The 27107-nt window shown below is 43.5% G+C and overlaps 1 protein-coding gene and 1 long non-coding RNA gene across 4 annotated transcripts in view; one reads left to right on the top strand and one right to left on the bottom strand.

The window, feature by feature from the left end:
• The window catches only part of Fam120b (family with sequence similarity 120 member B), a 60350-nt gene that overhangs the window by 11162 nt on the left and 22081 nt on the right, over positions 1-27107 (top strand). For 2 of the 3 annotated variants that reach the window (XM_021657411.2, XM_021657410.2), the window contains exons 1-4: positions 5632-5984; positions 8689-10067; positions 16801-16981; positions 18562-18663. In XM_021657411.2, coding sequence (XP_021513086.1) covers positions 8706-10067; positions 16801-16981; positions 18562-18663 — 1645 coding nt within the window. In that variant the 5' untranslated portion in view covers positions 5632-5984; positions 8689-8705. Of the gene's footprint in view, positions 1-5631; positions 5985-8688; positions 10068-16800; positions 16982-18561; positions 18664-27107 lie in introns of those variants that run through there. The other variant, XM_060373311.1, reaches the window with a different exon arrangement.
• LOC132649487 (uncharacterized) lies at positions 960-5621 on the bottom strand. The gene is made up of 2 exons (XR_009587941.1): positions 5149-5621; positions 960-2807 (listed from the first exon to the last, which is right to left on the bottom strand). It is a non-coding gene; the product is annotated as an uncharacterized LOC132649487 (long non-coding RNA).

Raw genomic sequence — 27107 nt, 5'->3', positions numbered from 1 at the left:
CTTTTAAAAAAATGTTTCCTAGTAACTCTTATCTTTGTTAGCTTTTCTGTTCAATGGTTATGTAATTTTAGGAGGCAAACGCTTTGGGAAGCTCTGTGTGGTACAGGAGGACTGTCAGGTTGGCAATTGCATGGGACTTTGTTCTGCCTACCTCCACAGTCTACCCTAATTCCCTCTTACGTCTCATTATGAAACACCCCTTCTTTGAGAACGTGATCTCCTTGGTTATGGTATCGGAACACCCAAGGTTTTACATTCAACTCTCTCTTAGAAGTATACCTTTTGCTAATCTGTCCTTTCTTTTCTAATTCTCTCATCTCCCACCCACATTTCCACTGAGTCTTTGCCCTTTGTCATCATTGTCCTGGTCCTTGGCTACTCTAAATAAAAATACTGCAGTAGAGTATAGGCTTTTCTCACAGACTTTATGGTGGAGCCTGGAATCAGAGTGCCAGGACAGTTGGGTTCTGGTAAGTTCTCTCTTTTGAGTCTGTTGCTGTCTCCTTGTTACCTAAGTGATAGAAATAGGGTCACATCATCAAATGAGGGCTCCACCATCAGGACCCATTCACCTTCCAAAGCACCCCACACTTCAAATAGCAGCATAGATTTCAAAGTCTGAACTATTTGGGGTACAAACATCTTAATCCTGTGTGTTTGACTGATATGGTGGTATCTGGTGTATTTGTTTGTGTCCTCAACCATAAGGAACTCCTTAAGACTAGAGACCATTTCACATATTTTTGCTGGGACTTAACCATGCTCAACCAGCAGGTCTGGGCACTGTTCGTTGGTTTTACTTGGAAGAAAAAGAAAAAAATCAATAGGAAATGGCAGCTTTGATTATCATAAAAGATGTCTTTCCAAACCCTTTAATGTGTACATGATGTAACTTCAACTTAGGTATGTATTTGAATGCTCCATCAAGTGTCCTACCAGAGGTTCTGAAGGAAATAATAGACTGTTTTCTCTACTTTATTTCCTTGAATGAAGCTTTAATAGTTCACTGGGAACCAGAAAATCCCCACTGGAATGAACAAATAAGTTTGGAGATGCACCTTAATCAATTTGGTGTATTAATAATATTAATAATTCGATATATTAATAATTGAATTTTGTCAGGCGTTTACATTAAGCAATCACATTGATCCCAAGCTCAGTAGGTCTTACAAGTGGCTGAACAAATACTCTCCTGGTTGTATAGAAGAAGGTGGAATGGAAACTACAGAAATGAGAGAAATTGTGTGTAATTAAGAGCTAGGAACAGGGAGCATGTGACGTGGCCTTTTTCTACAAGTCTGAGGATCTCTTGAGTGCACATACCCCCATTCAGACATATCAGGACTCAATCCTTATTGAACTTGTTGAAGCGTGGGGGTTAATAATTAATGAAATGTTCACTGAAGAAAAGTGTTAACTGCATGTGAAATCATTGTTAAAAGCTCACTTTAGTATTTTCCTCTAGCAATTGCTGTGTCTTATTAAGGGTTCTGCTGCTGTGATAAAACACTATGACCAAAAGCAGCTTGGGGAGGAAAGGGTTTATTCCATCTTATGACTCTCGGGTTCTACTCTAGCACTGAGGAAAATCAGGGCAGGAACTAAAGGCAGGAACCTTGAGACAGAAGCCATGGAAGAACTGGCTTGTTTTCCATGCCATGCTTGATCTGCTTTACTATTCAAATCGGAACTCCCTATCCAGGGGCAGCACGGCTGCAGAGGGCTGTGCTCCTCCACAGGAATCGTTAATCAAGAAACTGCTCTACAGAACTTGCCTACAGGAAATCTGATGGAAATATTTTTTTCTTAACTGAGGTTTCTCTTCCCAGATAACTCTAGTATGTGTTGAGTTAAAAAAAAAAATGAAAAGAAAAGAAAGAGAAAACAATCAAGATAATTGATCTCTTGCCAACCTGACACCACAAATACATTACTATTAAACCTTCCCTTCTTTTGTTTATCCCCAAGACCTCATGTTAATGTCAATATCACAGTATAAAACACTTGATACTAAATCACTTTAAAAGTTACATATAAATCACTTTAAAAGTTCCACAGCTTTACATTTTTGAACACTTTGAAAGACCAAGTTCTCTTTAAAAACACAATGTCTCTTTAAAAGTCCAAAGTCTCTCAACTGTGGGCACCTGTGAAATCAAAACAAGTTAAATATTTTCTTACTCCAAGAGTGAAAAACCAGGACACAGTTACATTCAGGTCAAAGTAAAACCAAGACCAGTGGTGTAAAGCTCAGTGACAGATGTCTCGGACTCCTGATCTTTTGGGCTCTAAAGGGAGCGGGCAACTCCAGCCCTCTGGCTCTTCCATCCAAGCACACATAGTGCATTTCACACTCTCAGGCTGACTGCATTCCACAGCTGCTGTTGCTCTTGATGGCCACATCTATGGTACTGACGCCTCCAAAATGCTTGGGTCTCTGCTGGAAGTGGGCTGCAACTTCTCCTCTGTGCTCTCCCAGCCTCTCACCGGCACCAAGCTTCAGCTGCTCTCCATGACCCCTTCACACCTTCAAAACCAGTACCACCTCCGTGACTCTTACACATTACCAAATTTGGCTGCCAGCACAAAGTTTAGACTTGGCCCCGGATAGACCACAGTTTCTGTGTGCTGACACTGATAAAATGTTTCCCAGATGTTGCCTCAATGATGGTGGTCTGTTCTTAGCCATGGAGGATTCTTCAGCCCCAGCTGGCCAATATTGATTGTCCCGGTAAAGCAAGTTTCACTTTAACGGTTCTAGTCTCTTGTCAAACACAGCCTATTCTTTAGTTTCTGCTGAAAAAGAACTACAGATTCTTTTATTGTTATTTTCTTCTATAATGAGTGTTTTTGTATGTATGTGCACATGTGCCTGCCTGCTTGTTTCCCTAGAAAGTCAGAAGAGGGCATCAGATCCCCTGGGATTGGAATTATAGATGATGATAAGCTGCCCTGTGCATACTAGGGATAAAACTTACATCCCTTCTCTAGTAACAAGCGCTCTTAACCACTGAGCCAATTCTCTAGCTCCTTGATTCTTAATTTAAAATATGAATGGTCCTGATAGAGCCTTGAAGAGATGCTCAAACTTCCCTCTGAAAATTCACAAGCCAGATCTTCATCATGTAATCTGATCTCAGCATTATCTTCTAGGTTCCCACAATAGCTCAGCTCTGAACACTCAATCGCTTTTCTAGTCCAAAGCTCCAAAGTCCTCCCATGATCATTCCCCAAACATGGTCAGGTCTGTCACAGCAATATCCCATGAACCTTGTACCAATTTCTATCTTCCTTAGGGCTTTCATTACTATGTTAAAATACCATAACCAAAAGCAACTTGGAGAGGAAAGATTTTATTTGGCTTATGTATCCTGGGTCACGCACAGTCCACTGAGGGAAGAGAAGGCAGGAATCTGGAGGCAGGAACTGAATCATAAGCCATAGAGGAATGCTAGTTACTGGCTTGCTTAGCCTGCTTTCTTACATAACTCAGGACCCTTTGCCCAGGGGTGGCACTGCCTTCAGCGGGTTGGAACCTCCCACATGGAATAATTTTTCAAGAAAATATCCTACAGAGTTATCTATAGGCAATCTGATGGAACTATTTTCTCCTTTGAGGGATCTCTTTTTATATAACTCTAGCTTGTGTCAGACTGGCAAAAATGCAACCAAAAATGCAAAAAATGTCATCAGGGCCACAGAAGCAGTTGCCTGACAGAGAAACTAAGTATAGTGGTTTGAATGAGAATGTTTCCCATAGGCTCAGATGTCCGAATACTTGGTCCTCAATTGGTGACAGTTTGGGTAGATTTTGAAGGTGTGGCCTTGTTGGTGGAAGTGTGTGTCTGGGGGTGAGCTTTGAGGTTTTAAAACCTTGAACTATTCCCATTTCACTCTTACTGCTTCCTGCATGCGGTTGAAGATGAGAGCTCTCAGCTGCTCCAGCCTGTTCCAGGATATTTGATCACATTGTGAACAACAAAATTGTCATCTATAAAACCCTGTGGTTGGGGCCTATCACACGTCTTTAATTCAAAAACTTTCTGTTTATTGTAAACAAGTGATTATGGTGTGGTTCACCCAGCCCTAGCACATACCTTTAATCCAAGAAATTTCTGTACATTGGATTTAATAAAGTAAACCCTAAGTCAAGAGGCAGAGCAAGAAACCAGCTAACAGAGATTAAAAAGTAGGAGGGGCTTTGAGAGTTAAGACAGTGTGGAGAAGAAGAAAAGGATTAGCTCAAGCTCTGGCTTTAGCTTAGGTTTCAGCTCCTCAGCTTTCTGGCTTTTTGGTCTTTGAGCTAGCAAGCCTTTGCCCTTGGGAGTTTTTGGCTTTTTGCTCCTGGGCTGTCCGCTGAGCTAGTGGGCCTTTTGGGTTTTTTTGTTTTTTTTGATCCAGACCTGAGCTGAGAAGGAAGGTTAGCTGGTTACTTTCTCTGCCTCTCTGAGCTAGCAGGTTTTCTCCCCAGCATCTGGCTCCCTAGTCTTTCTTGATAAAAAAGAACAGTTAGGATTTTCCTTCTTTTAAACACGAGTTGCCAGACCTGCCTGCTGTCTGTCGCACTTCCCCACTGGGGTGGTGACTGACTCTGTAGTCATGGTGTTTTATCAAAACAATAGAAAAGTAACTAGATAGTGAGAAGCTATCCCAAGACAGCAGAAATGAAGACTAAATTGGGACCCATTGTCTCATTTCCACCATCCCCAAGGCTGCTAAGACTAAATGGTGTTGCTGTCACTCCTGAAGGACTGAGCACTATGCGGGGGGTGGCGATTGCAACTTTGGTCTCACCATTTCTGGAGATATGGGGGTTGTCAATCAAGCAGGAACTATAAATCAAGTAGCTGCCCCTGGAGGTTCCTCAAGCCATCATCAGGGCAACTGCAGCTACAACTGCTCTGTTCTAGCCACCAATGCCCAGAGAAGACTTCATGTCAGCTGCGGTTGCCCCAGAGAGACCTTATTTCAGTCAAGGGAACCACTGCAATCCACCACTGCCCCTGCTGTGGCATTGCCTTGGGAAACTCAGCTTTGACCATGACGCCATGAGACAGCTCTTAGACGACTCTGCTCAGTTACGCCAGACCTCATGACAGTAAACAAGAGATCTTTTTACTGCAAGCTCCAGCTGCTGCGCAAACTCACCGAGTTGCTGCTGCCTCTGGCAGCTGAGGAAAAAAATCCTGGAGATTTGGCTGAAGACTGAGAGCTCTGATACCATTGGGTTAACACAAGCAGCTGGGTGTGTTGACTCGACGGTTATTAAAGCCCAAAGCTGTAACCTTGAGATCCAAGTGTTTCCAACACCCCAAGCTGGGGGGTTACTGACACAAGGGAGCTACACTTTGCCCGTTGCGGATTTTCAATATCCGCTGCGCCCAGTCTGCATGCACTACCGGAGCAGAGTGCTAGTGTCGGTCCGTAGGACAAGCCCACTGCGCGGTCGGACTACCCAGGGGTTGCGGGGAGGGGGACTCCTAGGCCCCGCCTCCCGGTTACTGGGCAACGGGGTGAGGCGTCCCTCTTACCCTGCGTCTGTGCGACACCCACCCGGCCTCCCTCTCAAGCGCCTGCGTGTTACATCCCTTTCGTCCCTCCGTCCTTTTACTTCCAGTTATGTAAGCACAAGCTTCGCCCTGTCTAAAGAGGCGCATCCTCGGGCGGAAGTGCAATAACGGAAGCGGAAGTGAGCGCTCCGGAGACTGCGGGTCTGAACTCGGGTTGACGCGTCTGCAGCTACCGCAGAGCTCGTCTGGGTAGGCCGGGCCGTGGTTCGGCCCTCGGTCTCTGCGCCCGGGGCTCCTCCCAGCACCGAGTCCGCTCTCCCCGCCGTGGCCACGCCCCTCCGCGTCCTGCGCCTCGACCGCTCGGCGCCCTGCTGCTGCGGCCCGGGCGGAGGATAGAGGCAGCCACCCTCCTGCTGGTGGAACGGGTTGGAGGCTCTTCCTGAGCCCAGCCGCAGTACGCTGAGGACCAGCGAGGTAGAGTCGCACTCAGGCTCGGGTAGCGGAGAAGTGGGACTTGCAGTGATGGAGAGGCCCCCGCTGTGTTCAGTTCCCCTGGTCATCCTGTTGGTTTAGGCTTCTCTGCACGTGCTCTCCGACCTTTCCATCTCAGGGACTTGCTGTTATCAACAACCACGTTCTTCAGGGAGCCTCTGATCTTTTTCCCCATCTCCCATCCATTAGTGGGTATTTCCTGACCTTTACTGACCTTACTTTAGTGTGGTGTAGGAGCTCTGGCTGCTTGTTCCTTACCCATTTTAGAAAGGCACCAACAACAGATTCATTCTTTCTCTTGCCACCCACCTTGACTATAGCACCTCCCAGGGCATCTCAGGTTGTTTTGAGCAGTAGGACTTCCATCGAGCAGCAGTGGGAGTGGGCTGTTTGGAGAGTTTCCTCGTCTCAGCATTATTTACTGCTTAGGTACCTATTAAGACTTACCCAATTACCCAGCTGTAAAAAGTCCCTAATTTATTTGTATGTTGTTGTTTCTTTTTCCAGTCATCTTATAATAACTACTTTAGGGAGCAGAGAACTTCCTTACCTGCTTTTAGCAGTAAAGAAAAAGAATAATAATTTAATATCTGCAGCTTTCTGGCTTTGGGAAATTTTATTTTACAGTGTGCTCATTGTGTGCTGTGTGATAGATACTTCCTCAGGAAGCCTGTTCACCTCAGGTGGGCCACTGACAACAGACCAAAAACCAGATTCCAACTAAGTGAGGCTTAACAAACCTGTGTGTATGTTGAAGTTATTTACAGGGACGTGGGTGACTCAAAGGCTGCTCTATAACCAAAAAGCCCACTCCAGCATGAGTAACAACTCATGAAAACTGCATCCATGAAGCTCTCTTGCAGGCATCTTGGCTATTCAGAGATTTCTTCTCCTGAGCAATTACTTACTGCTTTTGTAACTTTGGGGTGGGTTCTTCGGAATTTTGTGGATTTTAAAAGGTTTTAATTTTTTTTTTTTTTTTTTTACTGTTTATGGACCTTGTTGTCTGCCTAAAGAATGTCTTTCATTTATATTATATATAAGGACATATGTAAATACATCTTACCAAATAAAGTAAAAAATGTGATACTTTCCCACATTTTAAATTTTGACTCTTGAACCATTTTATAGTTTTTTTCATGAAGTCACTATCTCAAATATTGCAATTATTTTTATCTTTATCTACATTTTTATGTAGTTTTCTAAGCACTTTTATTGAGTGTACTTGGCACATCTACCTGCATAGTGTGATAAGCTTTAACATTTGTATTAAATATGTTTATCAGCATAGCCAGTAGTGTTCTTACCTGTCACTTCAGAGTATATTCCTGGGCATCAGAGACAGCTCTGTTAGATCACAGACCTGCCAGAGGCCTGTGTCACACAGCAAGAACCAGCCCCTCATACAGGTTCTGAAGAAAACCTTGAATAATAATTTTACTTTTTATCTGGTGCCTTCATGCCTTGTGACTCCTGGCAATTAGGCTGGGTCACATGGCATGGAATTAACACCCCCCCCCCATTACAATCAGAAACTACCTTTGTTTCTTGTAAACAGAAAAAATTCTCTCTTCCTTGAGGACTTCACCATGCCATCTGTGGTTTGGTGCTATAGCTCGCTTAGTATTCTGGGACCTGAACGGTCTGGCTTTTTATATTAACCAACCCTGTCATCCTCTCTCTCTATTAATAAACCTCTGTTTTAGACCTGAAGACTTGGTCTACTTCATTGTTCCATCATATGGCTGCCATCCCAGCTATAACTTTAAGAAAGGTCCCGTCTGAAGGGAAATCATGTCAACTTCTTTTCTACAAATCAGTAATCATCATCATTATTTTTTTTTCAAGTTTTAACATTTTTTTTTTGTTTGTTTTGTTTTGTTTTTCAAGACAGGGTTTCTCTGTGTAATAGCCCTGGCCTTCCTGAACTCGCTCTGTAGACCAGGCTGGCCTCGAACTCACAGAGATTTACCTGTCTCTGCCTCCCAGGTGCTGGGATTAAAAGTGTGAGCCACCACCACCCTGTCCTGCCATCATTATTATGATGAAGATTAATTATTACTATGTTTATGACAATCACTGGTCTGCTTTTATCACCACAGATTTGCTTATCTGTCAGTTAACTAGAATTTTATGTACATCAAGTCAGCATGCTCTTTTTCTGGACTGCAGGTGTGTGTGTATGGCTACTTTTAGTTATCAAAAGTAATTCAAGCAAGGTATAATGACACAAGCTCTTAATCCCAGCACTCAGAAGGAAGAGGCAGGTAGGTCTCTAGGAGTTCAAGGCTATCCTGATCTATTATCAGAGTTACATTTGTGAGACCCTATCTCAAAAAAAAAAGAGTACCAATTTGCAGATGACCTATGTTTCAATTAATATTTTAAATTTTAAAAATAACTTATACTTAAATCTTAGGTGGGAGATAATTACCCTTTTAAAAACTTAACTCAGTCTGGTAAGATGGCTTAGTGGGTGAAAATGGCTGCTGTGAAAGACAATTTCCTGCTCTAGAAATTAATGCATACTTAATAAAAACGTCTCCTTATGTTCATTGAAAACACTCCTAGTCAGTATGTCATGTAGCTTGGTGATACACTTTATTTTTAGAACGTTAAATGATGAGTGTCTAGAAGTAATGTTATCGTTACTAATTGTGGATTTATCTCATTTTGCTTTTTGCAGACTCATCGAGTTCAATTATGGGTGTGAGAGGTTTGCAGGGGTTTGTGGGAAGTACCTGCCCACATATATGTTCAGTGGTAAATATCCCCGAGCTGGCCAGGCAGCACCGAAACAAGTACCCCGAATGTACTCCCACCATCGTGGTGGACGCCATGTGCTGCCTGCGGTACTGGTACACGCCAGAGTCTTGGGTCTGCGGTGGCCAGTGGCGAGAATACTTTTCTGGCTTGAGAGATTTTGTTATGGCCTTCACATCTGTGGGCATCAAGTTGGTATTCTTCTTTGATGGCATGGTGGAACCAGGTAAGAGAGATGAGTGGGTAAAGCGAAGACTTAAGAACAACAGGGAGATATCCAAGATTTTCCACCATATCAAGTCAAAAAGAGATCAGCCAGGCAGAAACATGTTCTTCATCCCCTCCGGCCTGGCCATATTTACAAGGTTTGCTCTAAAGACACTGGGCCAGGAGACTTTCTGTTCATTACGGGAGGCAGACTACGAGGTGGCTTCTTACGGTCTCCAGCACAACTGTCTTGGGATCCTTGGGGAAGACACCGATTACTTAATTTATGACACCTGTCCCTACTTTTCGATCGGCGACCTTTGCCTGGAGAGTCTCGAAACCATCATGCTGTGTCGAGAGAAGCTCTGCGAGAGCCTCAGCCTCCACGTAGCCGACCTTCCCTTGCTGGCCTGTCTGCTTGGCAATGACATCACCCCAGAGGGCATGTTTGAAAGCTTTCGGTACAAGTGCTTGTCCTCCTATGCGTCTGTGAAAGAGAATATTGGCAAGAAAGGAAACATTATCTTAGCTGTCTCAGACTATATCTCCAAAGTCCTTCACTTGCATCAAGGTGAGAAAAAGATAGAAGAGATGTTACCCCTGGGGACAAACAAAGCTCTTTTTTACAAAGGAGTGACATCATATCTTTTGCCAGGACAGAAGTCTCCATGGTTAATTCAAAAACCCAAAGGCATGACAGACAAGCAGGTGGTGAGTTTAAACCCCGAATCCAAGCAAGAAGTTCCTATGTGTATAGACTCTGAATGCAAACAAGAAGTTCACGTGTGCACCAATCCTGAGTCCATGCAAGAAGTTCCCATGTGTATGGAGCCTGAATCCAACCAAGAAGCTTCCATGTCCACAGATCCTGAATCCAAACAAGAAGTGCCTATGTGCACAGATCCTGAATCCAAGCAAGAAGTTTTCATATATGCATTCCCAGAGTTCAAGCAAAAATTACCTTCAGAAACAGACTCTGAGTTTAATCTAGAAGCACTCATGTATACACAATCTGAAATTAAACAAGAAGACGCCATGGATATGGAACCTGAAGTAAAACAAGTAACCATGATTTCAAACTCTGAAATCTTAAAGGTAAGTGGCTGTGCCCCTCCCCCACCTCCATCTACAATGTTATGTTTGGAAGTATGCCTACTAATGGATTTGTTCTGAGAATTTATTGATTAACTGCAGGGCATTGTGGGAAGATACAGACTAAAAACCTCTTGAGTCTAATTAGGAAGATGTCACTATGTACGTGAAATCATACTGTAAATACATTTGCTATTGTCTCATAAATAAGGTGGGAAAGGGCTGTAGCAATTCTAAGGAGAGAATGTTGTGGGTTAGCTATAAAGAGAAAGCTTCCTCATGGAGTCAGGCCTCCTCCTGGAGGACAACATTTGCTTGGAATAAGGCAGTGTGGGGTTGTGGGAACCCTATGGATGTAGGGATTAAATTAGTGTCACTGTGAGGCACACTGGTAAACTATCCAGGCAAGAGTCTAGGGCTTGTGGAAAGGGAAGCTTGGAGAAGACAGAGTGTAACTGCACTATAAAGTTATTAAATGCTAGGAGTTTGGGCTGATTCTAAGTTAACATGTAAGCTTTGAAGAGTTCAGTTTAGTGGAGAGTTACTGTTTGGTTTTTCAATTTTTTGTGTTTATCTTTTCTCATTTGACTCTTACAACAGCCCTGTGAAATAGGCACTTTCTAGTTATCCCCTACTCTGCCATCGTGCTAAGTTATATGCTAACCTTGAGCTACATCCCAAGTCCTGTTATCTTGGTTGTATGGATAGGGTGATAACTACAAGAATGTCTAAAGATTGCAAGCTCAGAACCAAGCAGGATTTTACCACAAACTTTTGAGCGCTGCATTGTGTCACCATCTTTCAAGCTACAGATCTAGGAATTCTGTCTCACTTTTGAGTCAAGGTGTCACTGTGTAGTCCAGGAACTCACTATGTAGACCAGGCTAACTTTGAACTCAAAATAATTTCCCTGCCTCTGCTTCCCTGGTGCTAAGAGTAAAGTCATGTGCCACCATACCCGACTTTCTCACTTTTCATAGCCAACCTTTCTTAGCCTTAGGAGTTTTCTGCTTGTGCAGTATCCATTTCTTCCAGCTGTATTTTTTTCACTAGTCACAGCTATCTGTTGTAGGAATTACTATCTTAATTGTCAAGAACGTCTCCTGAGTAGGCTGTTGTCCTTTCTAGTTCATTTGTCACACTGTGTAGGGAAATAAAGCTCTTTATCTTGTATTTTCTTATAATTACTATTTTGTAACAAAAACATATAGCCAAGAAATAATGGTGTCTAGCCTCTGCCTGTCTCCTGCCTCTGTCAGGCTGGTTTTCCTACCTTTCGTCTGGTCACATGGTCCTCACAGTAGTGTACACGCTTTTCCACCTTCTCCTACCCAGTGCTCACCAGTCCCCTCTGTTACAGCCACTGTCAAAAGTATGTCTTACCCACCCTCTGTGAACTTCAGTTGAAATCTTGTTGGGTGATCAGCATCCCTCTGTTTTCCCAATGCTGTATGTTTTACACCTCACATGCTGTCTTTTAATAGCTCTTCTTCAAGTGTTTGTGGGATAAATGACTTCTTCCCCAACTGTAGCTTAGCTCCTTAGTGACTCCTTCCTGCGACAGCCACATCAGTCTCTCCCCTTTTTAAAAAGCCATCGACCTCTTTTCTGTTAATGGATTGTAGCAAGCTACCGAATGGCAAGTCACAGTGATCACAGTAAAATGTAGACTCTCACATTCCTGAGGAGAGCCATAGGTGGACAGATATTAAAAATTCAGAAAACAAAATGATTGTTTGCACTTGGAGGTATTGCTAGTGCTTCATGGAAGGACCTTCATGGAGGGACACAGGGGCCCTTCAGGACAGTGCTGGCAGTGTGAGAGCAGTAAAGTGGATGTGGCATGGTGGACAGGTTGGCACTCTTCAGGGTAAGGAGAAGGTGAGGCTGACCTTGCTTAACGTTCAGTTTTATTATGCAGATTAGATGTAACTGCCACTTTAATACAGCTCCTTCAAAGACTCTCCTCAGATTCTTGTTTGTTGAAGGCAGAGCTCATATTGCACCTTTTCAGTCACCAGCTCTGTGTAGGAGCTCTTGGCCTCGGTCTGACTTGAAGGCAGAGATGTCCAAGGCTCATGATGTCTGTTCAGTCACCAGAGCGAGAAGCTCTTGGCTGCCTTCTGAACTGAGGGCAGTGTCCAAGGCTCATGACATCCGGTCCTAATGCCAGGATCCCCATCCAGCCTCTGGATCTGACCTCAAGCTTACTACTGTCTTCTCTGCTGGCCACTTGGAAATGAAGTATAGCTAGGAGTTCCAACAGCACAGAAGTAAATGGGATCCCCTGAAGCTTCTCTCTCCTAGTCTCATGTGCCATCTGAGGTGATAGCTGTCCCAAAACTTAGCCTTGGGTATCCCAGAGGGAGATGGTGTTGGTTTGCCTTGATGACTCTGCAGCCATTCTGCTTGCCTGTTTTCATCTGTCCCCTTCCCATTATTTCCTGTTTGTGTCCTGCACTTGCTCTCTGTGACTCAGGGTCTGCTTGTGAGGGCTGTTCTGCCTCCTACCAAGTCCAGAGTCTGGATAGCTCTCTCAGTTCTTGCACAGAGGGTGGGCCCGACGACTCCGGTTAGACCATGCAGGGAACCTCATTTGCTATGAAAGAATTTAGTGCTTCATTTCTGTGCCTAGTGAAGCAGTGTTGCACATTTTGAAATACCTGTGATGAGATTGATGTTTGTTTTTAAACACTGATTATACTGCAAAGAACAGATTTAAACTCAACTACTGCAAAAACTCAAGTAAAAGACAAATGTGGGTAAATGAGCCAGAATTAGGAAATGGCAGGCGGAAAAGCAGTTACATTGTGCCTTTTGGTTTGAGGGTCTCCCACCCTAGTTTAAAAAAAGAAAAAAAAACAAACTAATAATTGAAAGAATGCTGCCAGTAGAGATTTAGCACCAGTTCTGCTATAAATTAGGTGCAAATGCTGAGGGGCACAAGAGGAGCAGCAGATTGGATCATTTTGTTGATCAAGTAGCATGATCTAAAGGTCTGATAGCAGGTGGGGTGTAGCTTGGCAGTAGACCACATACTTCCCAAGACCCTAGATTCAACCCCTGGCACCAAGAAAGTAAATAACCATAAAGATCTGATGTCAAAAATTGAATTTATGTTTTCAGTGCAAAGAAAAGAAATATGAGAAAGAATTTTGGGTATTAGTCTCTCCAGAAGTGATCATGACTGACCTCTGCCAGGATTCTCAGTCTTTCTGCCTGAGCCTCTCAAGTGCTAGACTTGCAGGCATGTGCCACTGTGATTGGCTTATACCCTGGTTTAGAAGTAAAACCAGCAGTAAATAGGTTTGTGTTGTCATAGAATTCCTCCTTGCACACCTGAAACAGTAGCCGCAGCAGCTAAGGGAGGAGAAGTGCAGTTTTCAGCAAGGTGAGTAACTGAGTTCCACTACAGAGGGGTGGAGGGTAGCCCCTTTGACATGCGCACACAATGAAGTCCGGGCTTGAAGTTCCATTCTTCCCTTAGAAGCCATTCTCATTTTATGTGTCTTCGAAGCCTACAGTAAAAGTATGTAGGATGGAGTCTTAAATACTTAGAGACAAGGAGAATGAGGAGAAAGTAATTCTCTTATAAGAGGAGAAAAGTGATAGAGTGTAAGTACTACAAAGGTCAAGAAAGAGGGTGCGGCCCCTGCTAAGCCCACCAGACTCCAATGGCTAGCTCTAAGTCCACAGAAACACAGATGGCCCTGGTTAACCTTGGTAGATCATAAAACAAATCAAATAGACATAAAGACACAAGAGAGATTTGTGAAGAAGGTGGTGGGTGGAGGGCGGGAAGGAGTGGTAGGAAGGGAAAGTATGGTAACTGCATATGTCAAAGTGTTTTTAAAAAGACTTCAGTTTTTTTAAGTAGGGCTTGGACCAAAATGCATCAGGGTTTGACAGTAGGGAGATTTTAGTGACTATTTTGGTGATTGTGGACAGTTGCTACGGCAAAGGTGTAGGTAGACTGCTTGCTGGGATCTGCAAAGGGCAGCACGGAAGAAGGGGTCAAGAAGACCTCACAGGCAAAAGCAAGTGCTATGCGTTGTCACAGAGCGTGTCTTACATTTACTGATGAATTTAATTGTGTTGCCCTTGCCTCCACCCATACTCTAGTCGAGTCTTGCAAACTTGTCTAAGAGGCATGACTTCCACATATTTGGAAGGCTTGATGTGGAACCATGGCAGGCATGGCCACAGTCACATGTTCATATGATGTGGAACCATGGCAGGCATGGCCACAATCACTTGTTCATAGGCTTGATGTGGAACCATGGCAGGCATGGCCACAGCTACTCGTGCATACTTCTTCCAGTCATTTTAAAGATCAGATTGAACAGCCCATTATATAGCTTTTATGTTACTGAGTAAACTATAATTAAAGGGCATGGCAGAACCAAAGAGCGCTTAGGTGATATTAACATGACTGAATTAAGAACCCTAAGTGCATAACTTAACTGCAAGCATTATGCCTTTAGAAGGGAGTATCTATCTGTCTGTCTATCTCTATCTACATGTATATGCTAAAATTAAGTTTTTATTGGAAGAGTAAGTATACATAATTCATTATTATTTTCTAGGTAAATTTGTAAAAATACAAACTTTGAAACAGAGAGTAAGAAGTGGCCTGGGGATAGTAGCACATTATTTTAATCCTAGGATCTCTGTGAGTTCAAGGTCAGTCTGGTATACATGTGAGTTACAAGGGCTATGCAGAGAGACCCTGTCTCAAAACACACATATATACACAAAGTCAGAAGTGAAAGAGGCAATTGAAAATTAAGTATATGTAATTTTACTGTAAAAAAATACCATAAAATCTATTAAGTTGAATGTCTGTATTAGAGTTTTCATTAAAAATGTTTCTCAAAAACAGTGTTTCTCATGATCCTTCTCTTTTTTTGTTATGTGTTGTTTTGTTTGTCTGTTTTGTTTTATTTAGAGCCAGGACCTCTATGTCCTGGAACTTGCTCTCTCTGTAAACCAGGCTGGCCTTGAACTCAGAAATCTGCCTGCCTCTGCTTTCAGAGTGCTGGGATTAAAGGTGTGTGCCACTACCACCTGGCTGCCTTCTCATTTTCAAGGGAAGGACACACCAGTGCCAAATGGTCTGTCTCCTTGAAAGCATGTATGTAAGTATGGATTCAACAGGTTATATTTAGGAGTATATATGTGTATACAGATACAGATATGCGCACAATAGCAGTTAATGAAAAAAGGTCTTATACTTGAAGGAGAGTTGGGAGGAGTATTTGGGAGGACTTTGAGGGAGGAAAAGGAAGGGAGAAACATTGTAGTTATATTAAAATCTCAAAAGCAAACAAAAATAGTCAAAACCTGGTAGTGGGTTTGCCTTGGTTTAAAGAAGTTCCAACAGTGTGCTAGGCCGCATGTATGTGTCTAGTAATTAGAGCAAGTAGTTAACTACTCCCGAGTGATTCACTTGGTATTTACTGATAGCGTAAACATTCAGACATTTTAAGTGGATCAGCTCATTTAAACCTCTCAGTGATCTAGTGGCTTTTTAAAATAAAACTTGCATTATAAAGAATAGGGTGATTGAAACTCAGATCTCAACAATGAATCCATACAATTTGGCCTACTTAGGTGCATATAAATTAGATCCAAATATTTGACAGTCTAAGTCATCCTAACATAACATTTTAAATGCCTTTCAGTAGACAGTTTAGATTTAAAATTCCAAATAATCCTATAGATATAGAATAACCTTATTCCCACAATAATGAGATTTGAAAAAAAAACTGCATGTAGGTCATTATAGACCTTTTGATCTAAGCTGCTTACTTCATGAGAAAGTTGAGTTTAAGTCACATCTTATGGCCTTCCTCTAATGCGGAGTCAAAAGACATATGCTGGGACATGGCTTTTGTTAATTATTGAAGCCAGGTGCAGTGGCTGGAAAGAAGGGAGAGAGAAGGGAGAAAGAAGAAAGAAAGAAGGGAGGGAGTAAGAAAAATTGAACAAACAACTAAATACAGCACAACTTCTAGCAGCAGGCTGTGTGATAGGAGAACTGAAAGTTGAGTCTCCTGAGCAAACGGTGGTTTAATTTCAGCTAGGAAGGGGGAATAGTTTATAGAGAACATAGGTCATGACTGAGGGGAGTCCAGGAGGGTCATGAAGTGGGAGGTTAGGAAGCTGTGGAAAGAAAGACGGGAGATTTGTGCTTCTAGACACAAGGTGAAAGAGGGGGCTGCTATTGGAAGACAGTGCTGTTTGTTCCCTGAGAGGAGTATAGCACAGTTTCTCTGAGAGATAAAGGAGGTCTGAAGCCTAGTGAGACCAAGAATGTCATAGTAAAGTTTGTGGTAGCCATTTGGATGTCTTACCCAGGGGAGCAGATTAATCTGTCTCCAAGAAGACAGCATGGTGGGAGTGTGAATGAGTTGGTAGGGTGAAATGCTCAAGCTGGAGGTTCAGGAGGCCTTTGTAACAACCAGAATGGAGAGCAGTGAGGAGGTGTTTATTGGGAGGCCTCAAGCAGACATAATAATAAGACATTACACAGGTAAGTATAAGTAGTGGTAGATTGGGGGACACAGGAGAAGAGTAATGCGAGTAACTTAATGGTCTAAAAAAACATAAAGAAAACTTAAATGCCACTTGATGTCGTGTTGGAATGACAGTTCCTCGTGTGAGTATCTTAAATAAAGTGATAAGTGGTATTGACCGTCTGTGTGTCAAACTCAGAAGTCTGGCTCCTTGATAGGTGGCCAGGATGCAGCACGTCCACTCAGAAAGCTACCTGGTGTACAACATCCTGAGCAGCGGGGAGATTGAGTGCAGCAACACCCTGGAGGACGAGCTGGACCAGGCCCTCCCCAGCCAAGCCTTCATCTACCGCCCAGTCCGCCAGCGCGTTTACTCACTTTTACTTGGAGACTGGAAAGGTGAGAGCCAGGTGGTCTGTTTTAGCAATGACTGTTTGGAGTTGGATTCTGAGAAGTGTAGAGGAGTGCATCTTCAGAGGACAAGCAGACAGCAGCTTTTGTTTGTCTGCAAGATCTGTACTTGAGAACACCGTTAAAGATTAACGCCACAAGACATTACTATAGCAAGCTCCAGGACAGCCAGGACAAGGTAGAGAGATCCTGTCTCAAAAACAAACTGATAAAAAAAACCAAGGGGAAACCCCTGCCCTCTAAACAAGTGAGCTGGGAGGATTGTTTTCAGATTGGAGCATCTGAGTGATGAAATTTAGAGTGAACATTGCTGTTGTTTGTCTCTGCCCAATGCCAGCTCCTTCCCAGGTAGTCAGAATCAATATCTCTTCTCTCTGCCTGAGGAGAGAGGCCAAACAACCCTTGGAAGTGTGTACAGGTAATCCACACATGGCTTTTCAGGCAAGAAACCAGAAATATAAGCAGGCTTCCATATTTAAATAGTCCTGGGGAAAACAAGTACGGGTTATAGAGAAAAGATTTTTCAAAGTGTAAAGCATGCTGGGGGAGATGGTGGAGGTCTCACTGATGAGGACCCATCCCTGAACCGAGATGACTCCATTAGGTACAGTCAGCCTTGATCTGTTCATCGTAGGAAGTCGGTTCAAGAGTGGATCTGTGGGGCTGGAGAGATGGCTCAGAAGTTAAGAACACTGGCTGTTTTTCCAAAAGCCCTGAGTTCAATTCCCAGCAACCACATGGAGGCTCATAACACTCTATAGTGAGATCTGGTGCCCTCTTCTGGCCTGCAGCAGAATGCTGTATAAATAATAAACAGATCTTTAAAAGAGGCGTGGGGGTTGGGGGGAGATCCATGTGTGAATGTCTATGAGAGTCCTTTCGGGGCTTTACAATATTTTTTTATGCATATGAGTGTTTTGCCTCCAGGTGTGGAAGTGCACGCCTTTAGTCCCAGCATTTGGGGAGGCAGAGGCAGGCAGATCTCTGAGTTCCAGGCCAGCCTGGTCTACAAAGCAAGTACAAGACAGCCAGGCCTGCACAGAGAAATCCTCTCTTGAAAAACAACAACAAAACAAACAAAAGAATGTTCTGCTTGGATGTATATCTTTGCACCTTGTGCGTGCCTGGTGCCTGTGGAGGTCAGAAGAGGGCGTCGGATCCCCTGAAAATGGAGTTTCGGGTGTTGGGGAGTGGCCACATGAGTGCTGGGAATTGAGTGCCTTTAACCACCAAACCATCTCTCCAGCCCATTCCTTCTGGCCTTGAACTCAGTATCTGAAGCCACTTAGAAAACTTACATTAGACTTTTCAAAACAAAAGTCCCTTTCTATGTTTGGTGAGGAATTATTGTAAAATTTCAGTTGGTTCAGAGATTTCTGTGTTTGTTGTTTTTTTCCCCTTTAGCAAAGCAATGTGGAAGGAATGAGTGGGCCACTGTTAGGCTAGAGAAGCACAGTAGCCATTGGTGACATGATTGCTTTCATCCCTGGGGAAGGAAAATCCATGAGGCAAGTGGTTATGGAAGGACTTTGCGGTCCTGTACCTACTGACCTGTTTTCTTTATTCAGATGGAGCCAGCATCGGCCCAGTGGTCAAGGAGTGGTTTGTGTACCCTGGAAACTCCCTGAAGCACCCAGACCTTGTTAGGCCTCTGCAGATGACCGTTGAAGGTATGCACAGCCGTAAGCTCTTCGTCTTAGGGGGTCAGCTCAAGAAAGAATGCATTGTATGAATGTCTGTTTGCAGAATTACGAGTTGACTAATGTCCACTTCAATTCTTATCCCCTGAAAGACTCCAGGGATAAAGAATTATTAACTTATAGGCTTTGTGTGTTAGGGGCTAGGGGGCTTAGGGAGAGGCCAACATTGAGTATCTTCTTAAGTTCACTTTGATTCTTTGACTGAGTTTGGAACTCAGTGATTTGGCTAGACTTGCTGAGCAGAAAGCCACAGCGGCTGCACTGTCTCCACCTCCTCAGACCTAGGGTTGCAGGCAGCATATGCAGCATGATGGATTCTGGAGGATCAAACTCAGGTCCTCCCTCCTCCTGTGGGCATTTTACCTACCAAGCCACCTCTCCAACTCCCTGAGTTTCTGTGACAGGATCACAAAGGCACTGGCCATTAATGGAGTCAAAATCTGATGGTGTTATTGGGAACTTAGGAGCTGGGTCCTCCAGCTGGGGGAGGTGGGTGCCTAGGATGTGCCTTTGAAGGCGTTCTCCTCACAAAGCATGTGACACAGACAGAGATCCCATCGGCTCCCACCTCCCGTCATCAGGAGAGAGATTCCATCGCCCCCCCCCCCCCGTCCCGTCATCAGGAGAGACTTAGAGGCTTTGTTGCAGCCTTGGGTGTCTTATCCCCATGTCAAATAGGAGCTTTTCTTCAAAGATAGCTCCCGCTGGCTGCCTCACTGAGCTCGTTGAGCTTTCTGTTCTTTCTCTTTTTAAAGGCCTTTCCTCAGACTTTATTGGATCATTTCTACAGTTCACTAAAGGCCTTTCCCTCCAACAGCACCCATGGCATGATGTTGCTTCCCTGACTAGTAGTAATAAAAAAAGAAACCAGATATTTTGAATAAAGTACAAGGAAGTAAAGGATTGCAGGAAAAAAATAAAAATTAAAAAAACATAAATTCTTTAAAAATTAGGGAGGAGAGTTGTATGTTACGTCACATGCTTGTGACCTGAGTATGCAAGAGGAAGAAGGTTCCAGGTTCAAGGTCAGCTTAGGCTGCATAATGAGACACTATGTCTAAAAGGAAAAAGGAAAAGAGAATGAATAGGAGGGAGTTCAGAAAGGAGGGAGGGTACAAAAGGAAGAAGGAACTGGAAGTTGAACAACAAGGAAACGGCAGGACGCGCACTCTGTTTGCTGTATTCTCCAGACTTATGTGCTGAGGGCAGAGCCACACATGTAATAGTTCTAGACAGGCAGGAGACCTTTGGGAAATGCGTGGGTGGTTAGGTGCGGATAGTGCCCTTATAAAAGGACACCACAGGAAATGCTCTTGTTCTTTCCCCCTCGAGGACACAGTGCCTGTGCACCAGAAAATAGCCCTCAGCAGACACAGAGCACCTTGGTCCAAGGCTTCCAGAGTCTAACTGCTTTCCCAGCATGCAGTACTTTGTTATAGCAGCCCAAGTGGGCCGCGGCGTGGGTCAGCTGTGTTCAGGGCTCACTGATAGTCATATCGCTTCTGTGTTCCTTGTGTTGATATGCTTGCTTGTGCATGCACGTTATTCCGCTGGACAAGACATTATGAAAGGTGTATTTTGGTAACACAGGAAGGGATTTAGTGTTGTTCCCTAGCTCAAGGAGTGTATGTCTTCCTCCATGAGCTGCTTCTCCAGCTTTTTCTCCACCTCATTTATGGTCTTATACCATGAGGGTTGAGTCTGGTTGAATTCCTGTCTCTCTTGAACAACTGTTAAGTATGGTTCAGCACTTTGTAAGTAAGCAATGGTTTTTGGCTACTTAAGGGCCTCTGACTTACCATGAACTCACAGGACATCTTAGAAGAGTCTCACAGTATAAAGAAGGTGAAGCCTTACGTTTTGTAGAAAAGGTACCGTGTTTGACCCCTTCTGTTTCTGCGTTCTTGTTTTAGTACTCCTTTCCTGAGTAGATCAGGAAAGATTTCTGTGTCCCGAACATGTACAGCCATGTGGAAGGTTGTCTGCCTCTGCAACTTCCTCCACAAATAATGTGGACCACCTATAAAAACAGTGACACTGTCAAACAGGTGTCACAAATATGTATTATAAGTGTTTCATTCTATACTTTTTAGTAACCATTGTGACAGTTTTGCATATACTAAGATAGAAACATTGTAACAAGAAAACATGAAATTAGATCTCTTAGCCATGTGTAGAATTCAGTGTTCTAATGCAATCTAGTTCATTTATGTATGAAGAATTTTTTATTATGAGAAATAGCCACTTGAAATGTATTCCAATAAGATTCACTTGCATGTGAGTATGCAGGGGTTTTATTTTATTTTTTTTTCCTTAATTGATAGCTTCACATTTAATATCCTCAGTGGACACAAGCCAGGCAGTTCTATATTTGCTGGAAGTTTTGTTTGTTTGCTTGTTTTGATTTTATTTTAATTAGATTTACCACCTTAGAAACAGAGTTGAGAAATACTTTTAAGGTAACTAAAAATCCCTGGCATCTAATTTGCTTAGTTCCACAGGAAGAGTATGGAGAAGTACTGGCTTTGCATATTCATATATGTATTCATTGTGTCTTATTCATTCATTTGTGGTTATTCCTGTGAGAGCACAAGTTGGGCATTGCTTTGTACTTATTTGGGGAACCCCACTTTGGTCTCCCACAGGTCTTGCAGGCCTCAGAAGTGGCCTCCCCTTGCTTGGCTTATGGACTCCATCCTTGCTGAAGTCTAGACATCCTGTCTACCTGTACATAGACTTTTATTACATTTGTAATTGGGTTTTGAAGCTGATGTTATCTCGCTGTGATCTGGAGACCAGAGTATGTATTCTGGTCTCTGAATTCAGGCTGTAAATACCTCAGCCTCCCTTTTCTTGTGCATAAAATTTAGGGATTCCATTGGTTCCTCAATGGTTTGTTTTAGCCTGGACTCTGGATGAGGGTGTGTGTGTGAATGTGTGAACTGAAAGAGAATGAGTGTCTGAGAGTGTGTGTGATTGTGTGTGTCACAGTGTGGACGAGTATGAGTGTATGTGAGTGAAAGCGTATGTGCATCTGTGTGCATGTATATGTGTGCATGTGTGGTTGTGGATGAGATACGTGTACAGTTCTTTCCTATGCCAACTGATCACTTTATTGTTTTGTTATACATACTTTTTATTTGTTTGCTTGTTTGTTTGGGTTTTGGAGACAGAGTTTCTCTGTCTAACAGAGCCCTGGCTTGTCCAGGACTCACTTTGTAGACCAGGCTGGCCTCAAGCTCACAGATATCCCCCGCCTCTGCTTCCCACATGCTGGGATTAAAAGTGTGTGCCACCATGCCTAGCTAAACATATTTTTTGTAAAGTACAGTCATTTAACTAAAAATCTCCTTTATTTTTGGGCAGTCTCAACAACCAGTGAGTCATTTTTCTTAGAGCTTACTATTAAAAAGAATTAATCATCCAGGCGGTGGTGGCACACGCCCTTAATTCCAGCACTCGGGAGGCAGAGGCATGTAGATCTTGTGAGTCTGAGGCCAACCTACATAGTGATTCCAGGACAGCCAGGACTACACACAGAGAAACCTGTGTCTCAAAAAACCAAATAATAATAATAATAATATAAAAATAAAAAATTAATCTAGGCATCCTTCAAAACATACCCCACCCTGCCCTGGTGAGGACGATACTGGAGACCAATGGGAGGAGGAAGAGAAAGTCCTTAAGCCTTTGTGTAGTTGCATCAGAGGGTCACACATTTGGGAATATTCATTTTTGATATCTAGAGACAAAAACCTTGCTGTGGGCAGTGTGTCATGTAAGACCACAGCTTCTGCAGAAAGCCACAGAGACGGTTTATCTCCTACAGTCAGCATACATGGGCATTTGGTATTTCTTGACTAAACAAATTATTGATTGCGTTTGGAAATAAAAATCTCTGGTATTAAAGGATTTGGGGCTATTTCCTTCACCCCACCAAAATGCCAACAGAAAAGAAGGCCAAGGGAAAGAAAGTGGCCCTTGTAGCTGCTACTATAAAGAGAAAAGGCTTATGTTTTGGGGCCTTAGATAAGTCATCTAGCCCCAAAGAGTTTTCACCCCAGTCCGTTCAGCTGCAGAAGCAAAGGGCTACAAGTGCCTGAAAGTACCTCCCGCAATTAACCAGTTCACCTAGGCCCTAGACCATCAAACTAGCTTCTTATGTATAGACCAAAGACAAAGCAAGAAAAGCAGCAGAATTGTTGGCTCATGCGGAGAAGTAAGCTGCTGGCTAAGGGGACAACCCCACTGAGAGACCACCTGTCCTTTGAGTAGGGGTCAATACTACCTAGGTGGGGAACAGGAAGTCTGGACTGGTGGTAGTCACCCATGAGGTAGACCCCATTGAGTTGGTTGTCTATATTGTTACAAGATGATGTCACCTACTATATCGTCAAGGAGAAAGCCAATCTGGAGCACTGGTCCACAGAAAGACATGCGCCATCATCACCTTCACACAAGTTAACAGGAGACACAGTAGCTGTGGCTGAGCTAGTGGAAGCTATCAGGAATAATTACAGTGGCAGACATGATGAGTTCTGCCTAGAGGTAACATTCTAGGTCCAAGAATCTATGCCTTGCATTGCCAAGCTGGAAAAGACATAGACCAAAGAACTCTCCACCAGACTGGGTTAAATGTACACTGCTATTTTCTGTTTACATAATATATAATGAAATTATCCTTCCAAAGAGAAAGAAGGAGGGAGGGGGTTGGTTTTGAGGTAGTGGGGAGATGGCTCAGCTGTTAAGAGAGCAGTGTACTGCTCCTGCAGAGGACCAGGCTTTGGTTCCCAGTACACAGCAGCTCACAACATTCTGTAGCTGCAGTTCTAGAGGATCTGATGGGCTCCTGCGTGCACATCACACAAGCACACACACATGCCAAAAAAAAAAAATCTTAAAAGAGAGATTTGGGGTTTGGTCTTTCCATCTAACATTTCCAGGCTTCTCGAGGACCAGTTTCTAATAACTGATAAACATATCTTAGCCTGTAAATGCTGAAGGCTGTAAAGGATACTGGACTTTGCATATATCAGAATCTCCTGATCTGAGTGCAAAAACAGAATTTCTAGCTGACTCCCAAGATTTTTAGTTGGGTACAGTAGGATGGGCCCAGGACTGTACTTCTGAGTTACCAGTTGCTACTCTTACAGAAAGGCACAGGTCTGGGAGGAGAGAATGGAGCCTGTCAACTGCAAGCTTGTTTTTATTCATTGCTGGTATGTCACCAGTGTGTCCACAGCCTTTGAAGACCAGGAGCCAAAAAAGCAGTCTGTCTCTTCCTATGCACTGCTGCCTCCAGTTCTGGCTCGGTACTGGTTCCTGTGAGGCCCCACTGCAGAGCCACACTTTGAAATGGATGCCTCTTCTTGAGTGCAGGGAATGGCACCTCAGCTTTGATTTAGGATTGCTGTGTCTGCCCCACCCTCAGCCCCTGTGTTTCCTTTCTGATGTTTTTGGTCAGTTCCTGTTACAGCCATAGTCCTCATTCACAGGCGTGATCACAGCTTCCCTTTGTGCTCACCTCCATTTTATTTTCATGGCTCCATCCTAAAGGCCTGAGACATTTCCCATTCCCAAGTGTCTCCTCACCCAGGCTGAGTCCTCTTTCTTCAGTCTTAGCTCATGTCCGTCTTCCTCATGGAACTCTTGTCGTGGCTGTGTTAGTGTCCTGTTGCTCCTCTTGGCCATGTGTGAGCTCCCTGGGTCTGTCTTGTTCCCAGTTGGGCCTTCGGTACCCACCATTGTGCCACGTGTGGTTACTCAGAAGCATATGTCACGTGGATTGATTGTCGTCTATAATCGCTCTGAACTTTCTCCACAAATTAGACATTTTTGTATTTGTTACTCCTTACATCCAGAATTCCCGACAGGCTCGTATTTTTATCGGTTGGTCCTCGGGTGGTGGTGCTTTCTGGGGCAGGGTATGGCTGGGACAGTGGGTCACTAAAAGTGAGCCTCGCCTGCTTCAGGTTATGGCCAATGTCTGCAACTTGTGGGTGGCAGTGTGAGCGCCTGCTGCCTCGTCACCTGCTGTCATCACCACTGTGACATGCTGAAATCTTCCGAAACTGCGAGCTGAAATAACTCTTGCTCTTTAGATGCTCTGTCTGGTAGCTAATGTGAAATTAGGCTTTTATGTGTAAGGGAAGGGAGCACCAGGTGAAATCTCACGTCCGTGTCAGCGGCTCTTCGCTCTGCTGTGCTTGCTGTTTGGTTAGAAGGGGAGAAAGGATTTGATCTTAGCACATGCACGTTGCTCTGCCTGCAATGGCAACAGTGCCCAGGTGCCTGCCTTTCTTCTTGAAATCTGCTCAGAGCCCCTTCCTGAGTACGATTGGTTTTCCATTTGACCTGCAGTAATTTTGTGGTAAAATCTTTACATTTCTTTTACACAGCTGGGATTTAACCCAGGGACTTCTGCATGCTAAACACCAGCCCTTAATATTTGCATTCTTAAATTTCAGTTTGCTTGCATAATCTTTTTTTTTTTTTTTCTTTTTGGGACAGGCTCTCTCTGTGTATCTCTGGCCATCCTGGGACTCTGTGCAGACCAGGCTAGTCTTGAACCCACAGAGCTCCACCTGCCTTTGATACCTCCTGCATGCTGAGATTAAAGCCATGCAGCACTGCACTAATGCATAACCTTTTACTGCAAGCTCTTCCCAGGCTGCAGCAGTTGGCCGTCATTTTTATGGCTTGTTTTCGTTTTCTTTGTGCTGAAGATCAAAGGGAGGTCCTCTAGATGCTGTGTCGGCACTCTGCCACTGAGTACCCCTCCCTCCTAGGACACGCACTTTTTCATTAGATGCTTAAAATCTTACCTTGATATCTAAAGCTGTCTCTTAGAGTTGAGTCCCTGAACAAATGAAGGCCATGAGTGAGTATCATCACTCACTTACTCAAGGAATGACTAATTTCCTCATCTCCAAAGCCTGTGATTCTGGATATATTTCACAAATCTTTTTTTTTTTTAAATATTAAACTACCCAGAAGTATCATTTTCATGGAAAAATGGTCTTCACTGTCTTGAACAGCTAGGTAAGTTCTTCAGTCTTTACTTCAGTGTTCTTCAGGGAGAGATAACAGTCTTCATACTGTTCTACTCCTGTATTTTAAAATACTGTAATGTCTGGGTAGAAAAGTGTGGGAGTGTTGCTTATTTTTTTTTTATTTATAGTACTTTAATATTTAAAATGACTATGATGGCAGAAATTCATTATTTTCCTTCCATCAGAGGTTGGCAAGCCTTTTGTTCTTAATGTCTCATAGTAAACGTGTTAGGCTTTGTGGGCCCTGTGGCTTTCCGTTACTTGGAACTTGTGTCATCAAACTGGAATAATCACAGATAATATGTGCACACGTGAGCCCAGCAACCTTCCGGTTACACTCGATGAACACTCAATTGATGCTGGGTTTTGTATTTGCTTGTACTAGGAAATAGCAGTTTTCTTTTTATTTCCTTTCAACCATTTAAACAGAAAACAGTTCTTAGGTCACAGGCTTGCAGGCAGCACCCCGTCATACTCACTGGGGAGCAGTTTCTGACGGATTCTCAGACACCCCTTGTGTGACCTTGGTGTGCGGTCTGTTAAGTGCCAGTGTCTTGTAGGACAATCACACACAGCATTTTCCTCCTCTCAGAGAAAATGCTTTCCCAAAGTTAATAACAAAAAAATGTATTTGGTAAATGAAACACTTTACCATTTTCAGGACTGCAAGCGGCTTATTGCATTGTTTTGCTTCTGGTGATGCAAAATTCACTAGGGGAGGAGTGAATGACAGTGTTTAAGACAAAGGAAGAAGAATTGCCTTTAAGTCACTGGCTCGTGATGCCATTTGGCTAGCTGCTTTGTTTTCATGTGAGACATTCCACCGTAGTTGCTCTGGACTTTTGGCACTGGCTTTCAGTCAGTGCCCAGCAGAGAGCCACAGCTGCCAGGAGAATTCTTGGAGCAGCACCTTCATATTTGTGTAGAGTTTGCTGCTTTTTGTCACCCGCACTCATGGCAGCTTGTCCTTGCCAAGTTAACAGGAAGGAAATCTCTTCTTTTTAACTGTCTATATACCTGCATAATATAAAAAACTACTAGGGCTGGAGACATGGCTCAGAGGTTAAGAGCACTGGCTGCTCTTCCAAAGGTCCTGAGTGCCAGCAACCACATGGTGGCTCACAACCATCTATAATGAGATCTGGTGCCCTCTTCTACAGGCACATGTGCAGGCAGAACATTGTATACAAAATAAATAAATAAATCTTAAAAAAAAAAAAAGGAAAAGAAACCCACCAATTTAGAGGAGTTAGAGCCAACTGAAAGGATGGGGGAATGGCATCTCCTCAGAGGATGGCATCCTGTTACTAGATCTTTGTGTCTTTTCTGAAAACACTCCTAACTGTAGGTGTGCACCATGAA

The sequence above is a fragment of the Meriones unguiculatus genome, chromosome 20, assembly GCF_030254825.1.
Source record: "Meriones unguiculatus strain TT.TT164.6M chromosome 20, Bangor_MerUng_6.1, whole genome shotgun sequence".
NCBI lineage: Eukaryota > Metazoa > Chordata > Mammalia > Rodentia > Muridae > Meriones > Meriones unguiculatus.
The sequence above is the reverse complement of the archived record's forward strand: the minus strand, read 5'-3'. Positions and strand labels throughout refer to the sequence as shown.